We start from the raw sequence: 13,119 nt of genomic DNA on the forward strand, positions 1-13,119 counted from the left end.
GTATGTGACAGTAAATGAGCTAGCGATTCATTAAAGAAAAAAAAAAATGTACTAGGAATAGCGAGTATGAACAACAAAACAATACGGCTGAATCTTACCATGTTGGTGTTGATAGGTGCTTTATCAAGTAAAGATTTCAAGTTTATTACAGGGTACTGCTTTGCATTACCTATAAGAATCGTTCTCTACACAGGATTTAGGCAAATGTTTAAAATAATATGGAAAAAGCAGCTGATTTAATTTTGCCAGACACATCATCAGTAGCATCACCAAGTGAAATGTATTTTCTAGCCTGAACATCTTTAGCATATCTAATTTAGTTTCAGACTGTTTTCTGTGTGCGTCCTTATAACTGATAGTGCAAAAGAGTTTATATTATATTTCAGCTTTTATGTTTATTCTTTAGAAATTTGATAAGGATTACTGCATTTTACATGTGTGACTTGTTGCAACAACATTAGATGTATTAGGCAATTTCACTTAGCACAGTGTTCTAAAAATGTCAGGAAACTTATCAAAATTTTGTAACCCAAAAATCTTTTTGTATTACCTTGTAATAATATAAATGATATATTTCAGCTCTTTATATTGTTTTTAATTGCTTTATAAAAGCTTTGTTATAATGCAGGCAAAGTAACAGAATATTAATTTGTGCATGGAAAAGCACTCTACAATAAATCTTTCTTACAATATGACAAAATATCTTTTTTATGGCAGTAATCAGAAATGCACTCTTCAGGTTAAGTGTCATCTTTTAACATCTGTTCCAAGAATCATCTGGTCAAGGCCTCCTACTGGGATGGTGGTAGATAAATGAGCTTTACAAAATTCTCTCTAGAACTACTGCACAAACAAATAAAATAAACATCTTTACAGATAAATTGCTAAAGCACCTATGGATTAAATCTGTATTAGCAAAGTCTGCCACTGTTTCAGCATATGAAGGAGAACTGGCCTGATCCAAGTAAACCTAACTGTGATGCACAATCTGCTGTTTAACACAAATATGAGAACCTCAGTGTTTGCTTAAACACTTTAATGGCTCAGTCTTTTCATTTCTTTCCTGAAGAAACACACAAAGTATAAATCTTTTTAACACAACTTACCTACTTCTACCCCTGCCACCCCAGTAAAACACAAAAAGGCCACAAAACACTGGGCTACTCACTAACCAGTGCACAGCACTGGACAAAAAACTGAATAAAATAAAACACAACCTTAATGTTGTCCACTGACAATTTAGAAGGCTTCCAATTCTCCAGCTTTCTTCACTCTTCGCTTTTCTTTGTTTCAGACATCATTAATTCCTTTGGCCATGTTAAATAATGATATTTAAAATTATTTGGATTGCCATTATATATTTAAAATCCAATAACAAGGATCTTGTTGACTTCAACTCCAAGTGACAGTCACATATGGTGTAAAAATATGAAATGTAAACGGTACAAAATTCACAGACTTGTAATTTGTTCTTATAACATGGCTGTCATTCTCCTGGCAGTTAAAGACATAACTAACAAATTATTAATAATTAAAAAAAAAAGGCTTTGGTAACATACCAGGATTTTACAGTGCTATGAACAGTTAAGTTCCATACTGTGCATTTGTTTCCAGAGCCGAATCATTTCCTTGGGGGTTCGCCTATGTACTACAATCAGATTTTTATAAGAACATGGATTGCCCCGACTGTCCTCTGCTATATCAAAGGTTTTGAATCCAGTATGTTCTAAAGGGCTTACTCCTAGTCTCTGCAAACACATGCCCATATATACATCATCAATAGGAAAAAGGACTACACGTTTAGTCATCCTGTTAAGCTTTCTTGCTAAATCTCCTGTATAGACCATACCACCTCCTCCTACATAGGGTGGATATGTTCCTGCATACAGACTGTCTGGAACGAAGTATTTTAGTTTTACATTTCGGAGTGGAGACGCATTGTAGATCACCTGGCCCTGGAAGAGATCTGGACTTTCCTTCCCTGTTATATGAGATGCAACAAGTTCAGCAAGGCTTTCAGTGTTAAGAAAAATATCATCATCACCTTTGAAGACGTATCTGACTCCTGCACAGTTTTTGTCAAACCATTCCAAAAAAAGAACATCTTTCAATGTAAGGTTGTAGAAAGTATCTTTGAAATCCCACAAGAGAACATCTTTGTAATTGTCTCTCTCAAGCTTTAAGAGGCCCTCCAAGTTGGGAAAAAAAGGTCCAGAGGACGGGTCTTGTCTTCCCATAAGAAAAATAGCTTTAATTGTAATATTATTAACTTTCCCAGACTTTCCCCATGACTCCCGGATAGCTTGCCGGTTTTCAAAATTAGGGACCTGGGACTTAATTGCCAGAAGTAAATCAGGAGCCTCTTTAGTACATAATTCAGGATAGTCAATAAGCAACGTGTAGTTGCGGCAATGCATGGATTCCATGAAGTCTCTCACTTGTTCAGGTAAAGTACTGAAGTCTTTAATATGCATGGCAATATCTGAATCTTGAGTACAGGTAACATTGTTTTGCAAATTACTTTGCCTTGTTAAGAAGTAACTTACATTTCCAGGCAACTGACCTACTGAGGCATTTTTTAATATAGGATTGTATCTCCTGTCTAAATAATGCTGGAGTAAGTTCCAATAAGCACTGTGATCGAGTGACATTTTCCAGAAGGTTCCCTCAGGTATGATTGTCTTTGTAGCTTTGGTCAGAGATGGTTCATCATTTGATGGCTTGGATATTGTAATTAAAGTATAAACAATAATATTAGCTCCAAAGGCGAACACGGCCCAAAGCAGGATCTTCTTGCGCACCAGACTCATTCCTCAAAACCTGTGGAGGGAACAGAAAACATAAATAAAATGTAAAATCTTGTTTACTAGATGTTCCGCTTCCATTTCAATAACTTTTAGTTCTATTACTGTAAACTTTCTGACAACATGCACACTTCAGGAAAATTTAAAAAAAAATGTATACACTTTGTGGAAAATAGTTATAAATAAAAACTTTTACAGGGTTTACAGCCACAAAAAAGAGTAAACCTCCTGACAGAAAAGCATGCATGCATTCCATCAGTTAGCCACTGCTACTAATACACTTTTGTTTGGGCAACAAGTCTTATGTTTTGCAGATAGCCTTTATTTTACCATCTAACTGGTAGTACAACTGAAAAAAGCAGTGATTTTCAGAGACATTTAAAATTATGCACAATGTGTTTCACTATATCAGCCAAACATTTTATACAAGCACCCTGGGAATACATATTCATGTCTGTTTAAAATGGACCTTGTGTGAGGGTAGGTGTGTGCATGAGTGGACTCTGCAATGGACTGGCACATCATCCAAATTTGGATCCAACCTTGCACTTGATAGTGTACCAAGACTCTGACTCGATAAAGCACTTCTGAGAATCTTATAACCTTACATTGTATAACATAATGTTATCAGCAATTCAGACATGTCCAATTAACGCAACAAAGGCCATAATACCTGTAATAAAATCAAATGTGGATCAGTAAGACTATATTACTGTTTAACTTTTTTTTTGTAGCCAGTAAATACAACATCCTTACAAGCCAAGTTTAAATCTTGTTTAACTTCTAGTGATCTAAAGGAGGTATATAGCATATATAATAATGTTATTTTATAAATGAGAATTACATTTTATTTGTTAGGTAATGATTTTAGAAATTTTTTTGTACTTGGTATATTATCTATTTAGGTAAGCAAGAGAGATGCATACTGTCTTCAACACCAGAACATTCCAGTTTTAGTTCTTTATTTTTCAAATTTAAGTGCTGCAGGACAAAGAGTGATGGAAATGTAACTAATAGATCCAAGCAATAAAACGTTTTCTATACTTATCAAAACAAACAGAGAATTCCATTATTAAGAGATTGCTGCAGGTCTGACATCAGTTTTACCCTGCTAACAGTTTGCAGGTTGATAAAAAAAAATCAGTTATGCAAGGCAGACATAAGCTCAACAACCTTTGCACATGGTTGTTATTTTAAAAAAATGCATCTTGTTCTCTGTGTCTAAGAGGTTACCGCGGGTACTTCAGCATGCCCTTAGCTGCAGAATCTCTTGTGTAGTCACCACAAGTATTTGCGTCTCCACTTACAACCCTTGGGTATAATTATAATCCATAGGCTGGAAAAGGTGTTATTCAAAAGCAAGCAACGCGCTATTAAAAAAAAAAAAAAACAAACAAAATCTCATATTTTGTCAATTTTAATAGCATTCCTTAAAATTCACTATGCCAAAAAAAAAAAACCAACACTTTTAGACTTCTAAAGCCATGAAAGTCCACATCCTACAAATAAAAAGGAATTGAAAGTATGAAGGAAGAATCTACATTAGTCAGATAAAAGGTGATTACTACAATAAACATTCAAACAAATTTGTATAACCAAAGATGTTTTAAATGAGGCACATAAAACTAAACCGTAACTGTACCATGCCTGAGAAATGACCCATGATTTAATGAAAAGAGAAAAAACGTTTTACATATCACTCAGATAACATCTTTTTTCAGTGCTCAATCAGCAAATATCTTTTATTTACTAAATGTTTAGTTTAATTCTAGCTATATCTGAGCTATGCTCCATTTTTAAAAAGCTAATTTAAAAGCAAAGAGAATTTTGGCCAAAGTTAACACTAATCAGACTTTAAAACTCTGCTCTCTTTTTTGTTAGTGACAAAAAATATCTTTATTTTAAAGTTTTAAGATGGGTTTACTAACTTATTATGAAGAAAAGTTAATACCAAATCTGTCATTCTGTAAATCTTGATCAGGACACATTTAGGATTTAAAAAAAAAAACAAAACAACTTTATAACCCTCATTACAAAGACCATTATCCCTTTTAAAAGTGACTGATCATATGTACTGGTCAATTTCTTTCACTGTAACACCCAATATAAAATGTGAAAAGTTTGGAAATAAAAGATTCTAACAAGTATACTGCACTCTGTGGATCTCCATTAACATTATGAGCAAATCTTGAGTTCTAACGTTAGAAATAATCTATCAAGTTGTTATTTTAGTGGTGTACACAATTTTAGCAAGTAATAAAGCACACACATTTTTGGAAGTAATATTTATGAAGCAGTTCACATAAATCCTTCTCACATGTTGTTTGTCTTGCCCAGCTGAGGAGATCTTCATTAGACATTACTGTACACCTTCCTGAAAAATTTACAAGACTGTTTGGTCCTAGAGATGTTAGAAGTTCAGTACAGTACACATGTAGCACAGTGTTTTAAAATTTGCAAGAAATCTGTAATTGCGATTGTAACATTTTTGTTAAATCTACAGTAATGTGCTCTTAGCCCTTTCCTACTTCACATTCAGTGTAAACTGAAGCAAAATGACACTTTTTACTGGCTAACTAAACACATTAAAATATGCAAGCTTTCCATGCAGCTCTCTCTTCAGGCAAACTGTAGTATAGAAACTAGAGTGCCATGTGTTTATATATACACTAGGAAAGAAACAGCATTCCAAACTTTTAAGTGGGTCATCTTCAATGTCAAAAATGAATAGACCTTTGTAGGGTAAGATGTGTTTAGCAGGAGAGAAGAACAAAGCTCAACATGAAAGCCAGGCAAATAAATAAACTAGAGGTTAGCAGGAATTCAGAGCCCAACACAACATGTTTCAGAACTTAATGTTCCAGTTGTTTAAAATATTTACTGGTGCAATAATGGGAAAGGTTGGATATTTGACCTATGTACACATCAAACCTCCACTGACAATATTTCTACATATCAGTACAAAAAATATGAAAAATGTAAAACAAAGAAAAATGAACAAACTGTATGTTAGGTCATGAAAAGCATGGGTACATACAATAGTAATGGTAAGCATTCATGTAAAACTGTTGTGCAAAATAAACAGCATTAAGCAGGTAAAATTTTCAATTGTAAAAGCTGACAAAGCAAAATTACTTATTTTGTAAGTACTGTAATATGAATTAAGGATACATGAGGAAAAAGGGGGAAAAAACAGTCCATCACATTATATACTGAAATGGATTTAAAATGAACAGTTTCCAGGTGATGTCAAAAATGGGATGATAGAATGAGCCAGAGAATAGACATAGAAGATTTATGACAAACCCAAAAAAATGGGGATTGAGACAAGAGTTCAGCTGTTTGTGGGTATTTTTCACCATATTTATTGCACACATGAAGTAGACTGGACTGTCTGCTCTTTGCATGTCCATGTAAAGACTATATTGTGAATAAAATGTTTTATTACAGAAACTTTTAAAAAGTGTATTTCGTTAATAAAAAAGCTACACACAATGATAAACTAGTATTAAGTACTTCTCTACTTGAATTTATACCTTGGGACAAAAAGTGCATTACAACAAATCTGCCAGTGATCTTTTAAATGGTTTAAGTGCATTACATCCATTGGCACAATGTGTTTTTGTATAAGGTATATAAATCAGTGGTTAAATTGTAAAAACAACAGGTTTGTCCACACACCAGTCTCCAAAAAAATCAAGTAGTTGCTATTAATAGTAAAACTTTACTTGTGAAGGCTTGTAGCATGATGCATGGGACTCATGTTTATTTCATATAGTTAACAAGCCAAAATATTCCTTGCATGAATTACTTAACATACCTCAGAACTGCAGTTACAAGTATTACAAAGCATGATGTTTCCATGTATTCACATTAGTATTCATTTAATGTTCATCACTGCATTTGGTATTTACATCTCCGGCTCCACAAATGTCAGAGGTCTGCACTCTTTATTTGAATTTTGATTATTCTGCCTTTTTAGATACATCTACAAGTATGAACATGTACAGCTTCATCAAAATTTGGATTTCTTTTTATGCTGAGCTAGTAAGTGTGTAAATGGTATAGAAAGAGAGTATAATGGTGAACTGAAATATTCTTGTCAGCCCAGGCACAGATGTGCAATAAAAATGTATGTTATTTCATAGGCCCAAGAGCCCGAGTTCAAGTCCTTTAGAAGAGAAAAAAAAGAAGAAGAAAAAAGGTACTTTATAGTCTAGTGCCAGGGGCCGCATGAATTCTCTGGGGGTACTCCACTTTTCTCTCACATCCCAAATATATACTGGCCAGTGAGTCTAAATTGTCAAGGATAAGGGAGTGAGTCCCATAAAAAAAATTGTATTTCTGCATTGTGTCTGTTGCTGCTGGTACATTCTTTTGCTCCTACAATTATGTAACAGAAGAAGCTCTTACAGAAAATGAATTAACCAGAGTCAGGAAAAAACAAGTTTTTTTTTTTTTTTTGCTGTTTTAGCTAAATATGTGTCGATACAGAAATATCTGCTAATGTCAAAAGAGCTGCAGTGCTAGGAGATAGATGTCACTTATCCTTTCACATACCAAAAAAGTATATCTACTGTGACAACTTGTACCTTTCAGTAACTTGTGGTTGCTCTTATTCTATGTGTAGGTTTGTTTTGGCACTAGTCACCTAACATTCTATCTGTTAAAAGAAGTATAAGTCAGTTTACAGTAAAATAAAGGAGCATAAAAGGTAAATTAAAGACTAAATGTTTGTTTTTGCATTATGGGACATATTTATTCACAAGAATCCAACAGCATTTAGTAATAACTCTGGTCAAATCTGCACAGCTCATACTGAGTTACACGGACTCAGAATAGAGTTGAACTTATACAAGCATATATGCTGCATAACTGACTACAACTTTAAATCTGGATAAATACTCATCAAATAAACTCCAAGATTCACCAGAGACCATATTTAGAGTATGCACACATCTAACTCATAGATGTTTGTGGTTCCCAAAACTATCACAGATACATTGAAAGTTGCTAGCTGATACCAAAAATGCAGAGTTGTATTTTATACCTGATTTTTTTCCAGGTTTACGTTGGGCTGAATAGCATTATAATTTTTCTTATTTTCTTAACAATAAAACTTCAAAACAAAACATTTATATTACATTAATGACTGAAAGAAAATTAAATATATACATATAAATAATAATGGTGTACACATCTCATCTCAAATACTTTAAGGACATTCATGAAAACAAACGGTGATATTTATTGAGCATTTTAACAATGCATATTAAGGAAATGTACAGAACTCGGAACATTTCACACTTGCCAAAATAACTCTGAAAAGGATGTTTAATGATTACATCCATCAATCTGGGGATGTGCCCATTCCAGTAAGCATAGCGCGCGAGAAAGTAACAAAATCCCTGGAAGGGGGCATCAGCTCATCGCAAGGTGAACACAAGCATACACATACACTAGCGTCTTTTAGCGTCACCAAATCCCCAAACCTTCATGTCTTTGGAAGGAAACTGGAGCACACTGTGGAAACACACCAGGAAAACATACTGCGAGGCAGCAGCGTGCCACCCCAATATGTGTAATTATTAACAGTATTCATTATTTAAATTAAGTTAACGACTTATCTGTAAAATGTAATATATATAGCTTAATGTAATTCATCATGAAATTAATATTAAGTATAAATCTAAAAATTTTAAATATGCAGAGAGCTGGAATATCATACATTGAATGTGTTCTGTGTGGCCATTGCTGCTGTCAGGTCAGGAGGAAGCCCCCGAAGTACATAATGATTAACAAGTGGGTCAGTTTTATGATGACGTTTATGACAGTCTACTTAAGTGATAAAGTAAACTATGAGGTTAAATTTGACATTTCAAGATTAAAGCTGAAATTTCCACTTTAATTACAAAATACACCTTTTCACCATGCCCTTAACTTTTCTCTCTGTGACTCAAATATGCTGCCATACATTCTGATGATGATGTGAAAGTTCAAAAAAAAAAAAAAAACAGAATGGAACAGAAGACGGTATGCGAGACCTTTAAAATGTATCATTTGCATTTGTATGTCGGCATTTTCCTTCACCACATCGAACCATTCATCAAACATGGAAGCATGCACATCGATCCCAGAGGATCCGCATAGTGGCTTTCTGTCACATGTAGATAGTAAACAGAGACTTTGACGTCACATTCCGACTTTCATCACACTGCGCCCCTTGACTTTTTGCTGGTACTGCAACTTGTGCACGCGTCACATTCATTTACGAAGACATGCTCAGAGGACGTGTCAAATGAACACTGGGAACGCGTGGCAGCCATGATGCGTTTGCATTCTGAGCGTGAAGTATAAACGAGCCCTTGCTCAGAGAACGCGTCAAAAGAACGCTGGGAACGTGTGGCAGCCATGATGTGTGCGCATACATGTTCTGAGAATGAAGTATAAACGAGCCCTTAATCTACAATTGCGGATGTGATTCCGTCTATTGAAGCACTTAAATGTCTGCTTAGCAAGTGTGGCAAGACAGATTGTGGAATTCAGATGGTGAAAAACACTTTTAGACTCTGTCACAAAATGCTTATACTATCTATCTACTGTTCTTGATCCACAGCACAAAGATTGATTTTTTTTTACCAAGGTATTAAGAAACAAGTGCAAGAAGCACTTCAGAAACAACTGGTCAAATGTCAGGTGGTGAAGGAGTTGCAGTGAGCAACAGCAAACCTCAAGAGAAAAGGTATTTGCACTCAGAGAGATGTTGCGGTTTTGTTGTTGGAGATGTACAGTGGGGCAAAAAAGTATTTAGTCAGCCACCAATTGTGCAAGTTCTCCCACTTAAAAAAGATGAGAGAGGCCTGTAATTTTCATCATAGGTATACCTCAACTATGAGAGACAAAATGAGGAAAAAAAATCCAGAAAATCACATTGTCTGATTTTTGAAGAATTTATTTGCAAATTATGGTGGAAAAAAAGTATTTGGTCAATAACAAAAGTTCATCTCAATACTACTCAATGTTATATACTCTTTGTTGGCAATGACAGAGGTTAAACGTTTTCTGTAAGTCTTCACAAGGTTTTCACACACTGTTGCTGGTATTTTGGCCCATTCCTCCATGCAGATCTCCTCTAGAGCAGTGATGTTTTGGGGCTGTCGCTGGGCAACACGGACTTTTAACTCCCTTCAAAGATTTTCTATGGGGTTGAGATCTGGAGACTGGCTAGGCCACTCCAGGACCTTGAAATGCTTCTTACGAAGCCACTCCTTCGTTACCCCGGCGATGTGTTTGGGATCATTGTCATGCTGAAAGACCCAGCCACGTTTCATCTTCAATGCCCTTGCTGATGGAAGGAGGTTTTCACTCAAAATCTGACGATACATGGCCCCATTCATTCTTTCCTTTACACGGATCAGTCGTCCTGGTCCCTTTGCAGAAAAACAGCCCCAAAGCATGATGTTTCCAGCCCCATGCTTTACAGTAGGTATGGTGTTCTTTGGATGCAACTCAGCATTCTTTCTCCTCCAAACACGACGAGTAGAATTTTTTTCATCTGACCATATGACATTCTCCCAATCCTCTTCTGGATCATCCAAATGCTCTCTAGCAAACTTCAGATGGGCCTGCACATGTACTGGCTTAAGCAGGGGGACACGTCTGGCACTGCAGGATTCGAGTCCCTGGCGGCGTAGTGTGTTACTGATGGTAGCCTTTGTTACTTTGGTCCCAGGTCTCTGCAGGTCATTCACTAGGTCCCCCCGTGTGGTTCTGGGATTTTTGCTCACCATTCTTGTGATCATTTTGACCCCACGGGGTGAGATCTTGCGTGGAGCCCCAGATCGAGGGAGATTATCAGTGGTCTTGTATTTCTTCCATTTTCTAATAATTGCTCCCACAGTTGATTTCTTCACACCAAGCTGCTTACCTATTGCAGATTCAGTCTTCCCAGCCTGGTGCAGATCTACAATTTTGTTTCTGGTGTCCTTTGACAGCTCTTTGGTCTTGGCCATAGTGGAGTATGGAGTGTGACTGTTTGAGATTGTGGTCAGGTGTCTTTTATATTGATAACGAGTTCAAACAGGTGCCATTAATATAGGTAACGAGTGGAGGACACAGGAGCCTCTTACAGAAGAAGTTACAGGTCTGTGAGAGCCAGAAATTTTGCTTGTTTGTAGGTGACCAAATACTTATTTTCCACCATAATTTGCAAATAAATTCTTTAAAAATCAGACAATGTGATTTTCTGGATTTTTTTTCTCATTTTGTCTCTCATAGTTGAGGTATACCTATGATGAAAATTACAGGCCTCGCTCATCTTTTTAAGTGGGAGAACTTGCACAATTGGTGGCTGACTAAATACTTTTTTGCCCCACTGTATGAAGAAAATTTGCACTTGGCTGCAAAACCATATTTAACTGCTGCCAAGGTAAAACAACTGAATCATAAAATTATAAATAATAATCATAATAATTAGGCTGACCGGACATCCCAAATTAAACTTTGTTATGTATTTAATTTCTTTTTACATTTTTTTGTAACCCACAAATCATACACTGCAATTTCCAAATATCCAATCAGTATCATTGTGCATTTGCCAGTTACTCATAGTCAGCATGCGAGGTGGCCTGCTGGGACCATGCATTACTTAAAAGAGTATGGGACAAACTGCTCTGAAAACATTAGCTGAGACGAAAAAGAACACGTTAAAGGCATCGCCTCACCTTTTTCGTTAGATTTTTTGCAATTTATGTCTGCCAGATTGCCTACAAATCTGTTGTTGCAGAGGCACAGATTGTGGTTTCCCCATTTTGGATAGTGAAGTAACTATGGAAAAACAAACACTGAAGAAATTTAATTTAGTGGGCACTTAACAAAAAGGTGGAACAGATTCGCCTGCATGCTAAAATGCACCTTCAAGTTTTGTACTTTGTAAAATATGTATCCTCTGCATCTAAACTGTAAAAGATTTTAAAACAAAATCTACTCCATTTTAAATGTGTTACTTTAAAACAAAATCACCCTGAAATGTACAGGATTTAAATACACACTTGTGTTACAAAGTATTTCACTGTGGAACAGCTTGTGCTGCAGTTCTTAAAAGTGCATCCGCATCACACTTTATATAGAATGTCCATATGACCCAAATCATTGTACATCATGCTTTAAAAGTCACAAGTTTTTATTAATGACAGTGGTCGGTACATAGGGTTGTCCAGTTTTTCTTCACCACCCAATAATATATTTTTTTTTATTATTACGGGTATATAGGTAAATGTTTCTAAACTTTTTTTTTTTCTTTCAGCTGAATATCTATCTCAGCGAGCCCCCTATCTCCAGAAATAACTGCATCCTTCAGAACTGGAAAAGCAATGAAGCCTGTTCCCCACCTTGGCCAAGGCAATGATCAAGTACGTATTGGCACCTGTATACACAAATCCCTTTTTTCAGCTGTGTCGAATATACCGTAGTAAATGAAGAGAGAAACAGACTTCCTGGAGAAAAAAGCAGAAATGCTTTTTTCTGTTAAGAAAAACCTATTTTTAAAGAAGCCAACTTAAGCCCAGGGTTACTGGCCTCATTGTACCTTTCATTTTAGTTTTACTTACATCTGATTATGGCACAAAGAATATGCATTGTTTTTTGTTTATATATCTAGTGCCATGTTATGTAATGGCATGATGTCTTGATGTGCTTAAATTACCCAGATTGTGTATGTTAAGCAGATTTTTGTACCTGACATGAGAGTATATTCTTTGCTATAGAGATAGGCCATATCTTGCTCCCCTCCCAACATAAAGTACTAGCTGCTTAGATCTATAGCAAGGAAGTCAGCAAGTTATTATTATATATATATATATATATATATATATATATATATATATATATACATAGATAGATAGATAGATAGATAGATAGATAGATAGATAGATAGATAGAAGTGTCTCTGTTTCACATACTGTACTGCTGCTGTTTTTTTTGATAATGCATAATACATTTTCAGCATTACTAAAACATTCAAACCTGAAGTTAAAAAATAAAAAAGGCCATTAGTTCTGGGTATTGACAAAGGTGGACAAAAACATATTGGTTATTGGTATCACCCAGAATTTCCATATTTGGTGCATCACTAGTGGAAAGAAGTACTACAGTGTGATCGATTAGCAAAGACACATTATAGTGCAGAAGATGTGACAATTTCCTTCCACCAGAACTTAAAAACAAGAATGCTGTATACAAAGAAGCTTTCCAATTTGAACAATAGTGATGTATTAAATACAATACGTTTAGGAGTAATAAATTTGGTAATATACAG

The 13,119-nt window shown here is 35.4% G+C and overlaps 1 protein-coding gene across 1 annotated transcript in view; it reads right to left on the reverse strand.

The window, feature by feature from the left end:
- Nucleotides 1-1,535: 1,535 nt before the first annotated feature.
- Nucleotides 1,536-13,119, reverse strand: part of LOC114652252 (N-acetyllactosaminide beta-1,3-N-acetylglucosaminyltransferase 2-like) — a 31,774-nt gene continuing 20,190 nt past the window's right edge. Inside the window, exon 3 of the mRNA XM_028802542.2 lies at nucleotides 1,536-2,820. Within this exon, the coding sequence (XP_028658375.1) occupies nucleotides 1,575-2,810 (1,236 nt within the window). The 5' untranslated portion in view covers nucleotides 2,811-2,820 and the 3' untranslated portion in view covers nucleotides 1,536-1,574. The remainder of the gene's footprint in view (nucleotides 2,821-13,119) is intronic.

The sequence above is a fragment of the Erpetoichthys calabaricus genome, chromosome 1 (genome assembly GCF_900747795.2).
Source record: "Erpetoichthys calabaricus chromosome 1, fErpCal1.3, whole genome shotgun sequence".
Taxonomy (NCBI): domain Eukaryota; kingdom Metazoa; phylum Chordata; class Cladistia; order Polypteriformes; family Polypteridae; genus Erpetoichthys; species Erpetoichthys calabaricus.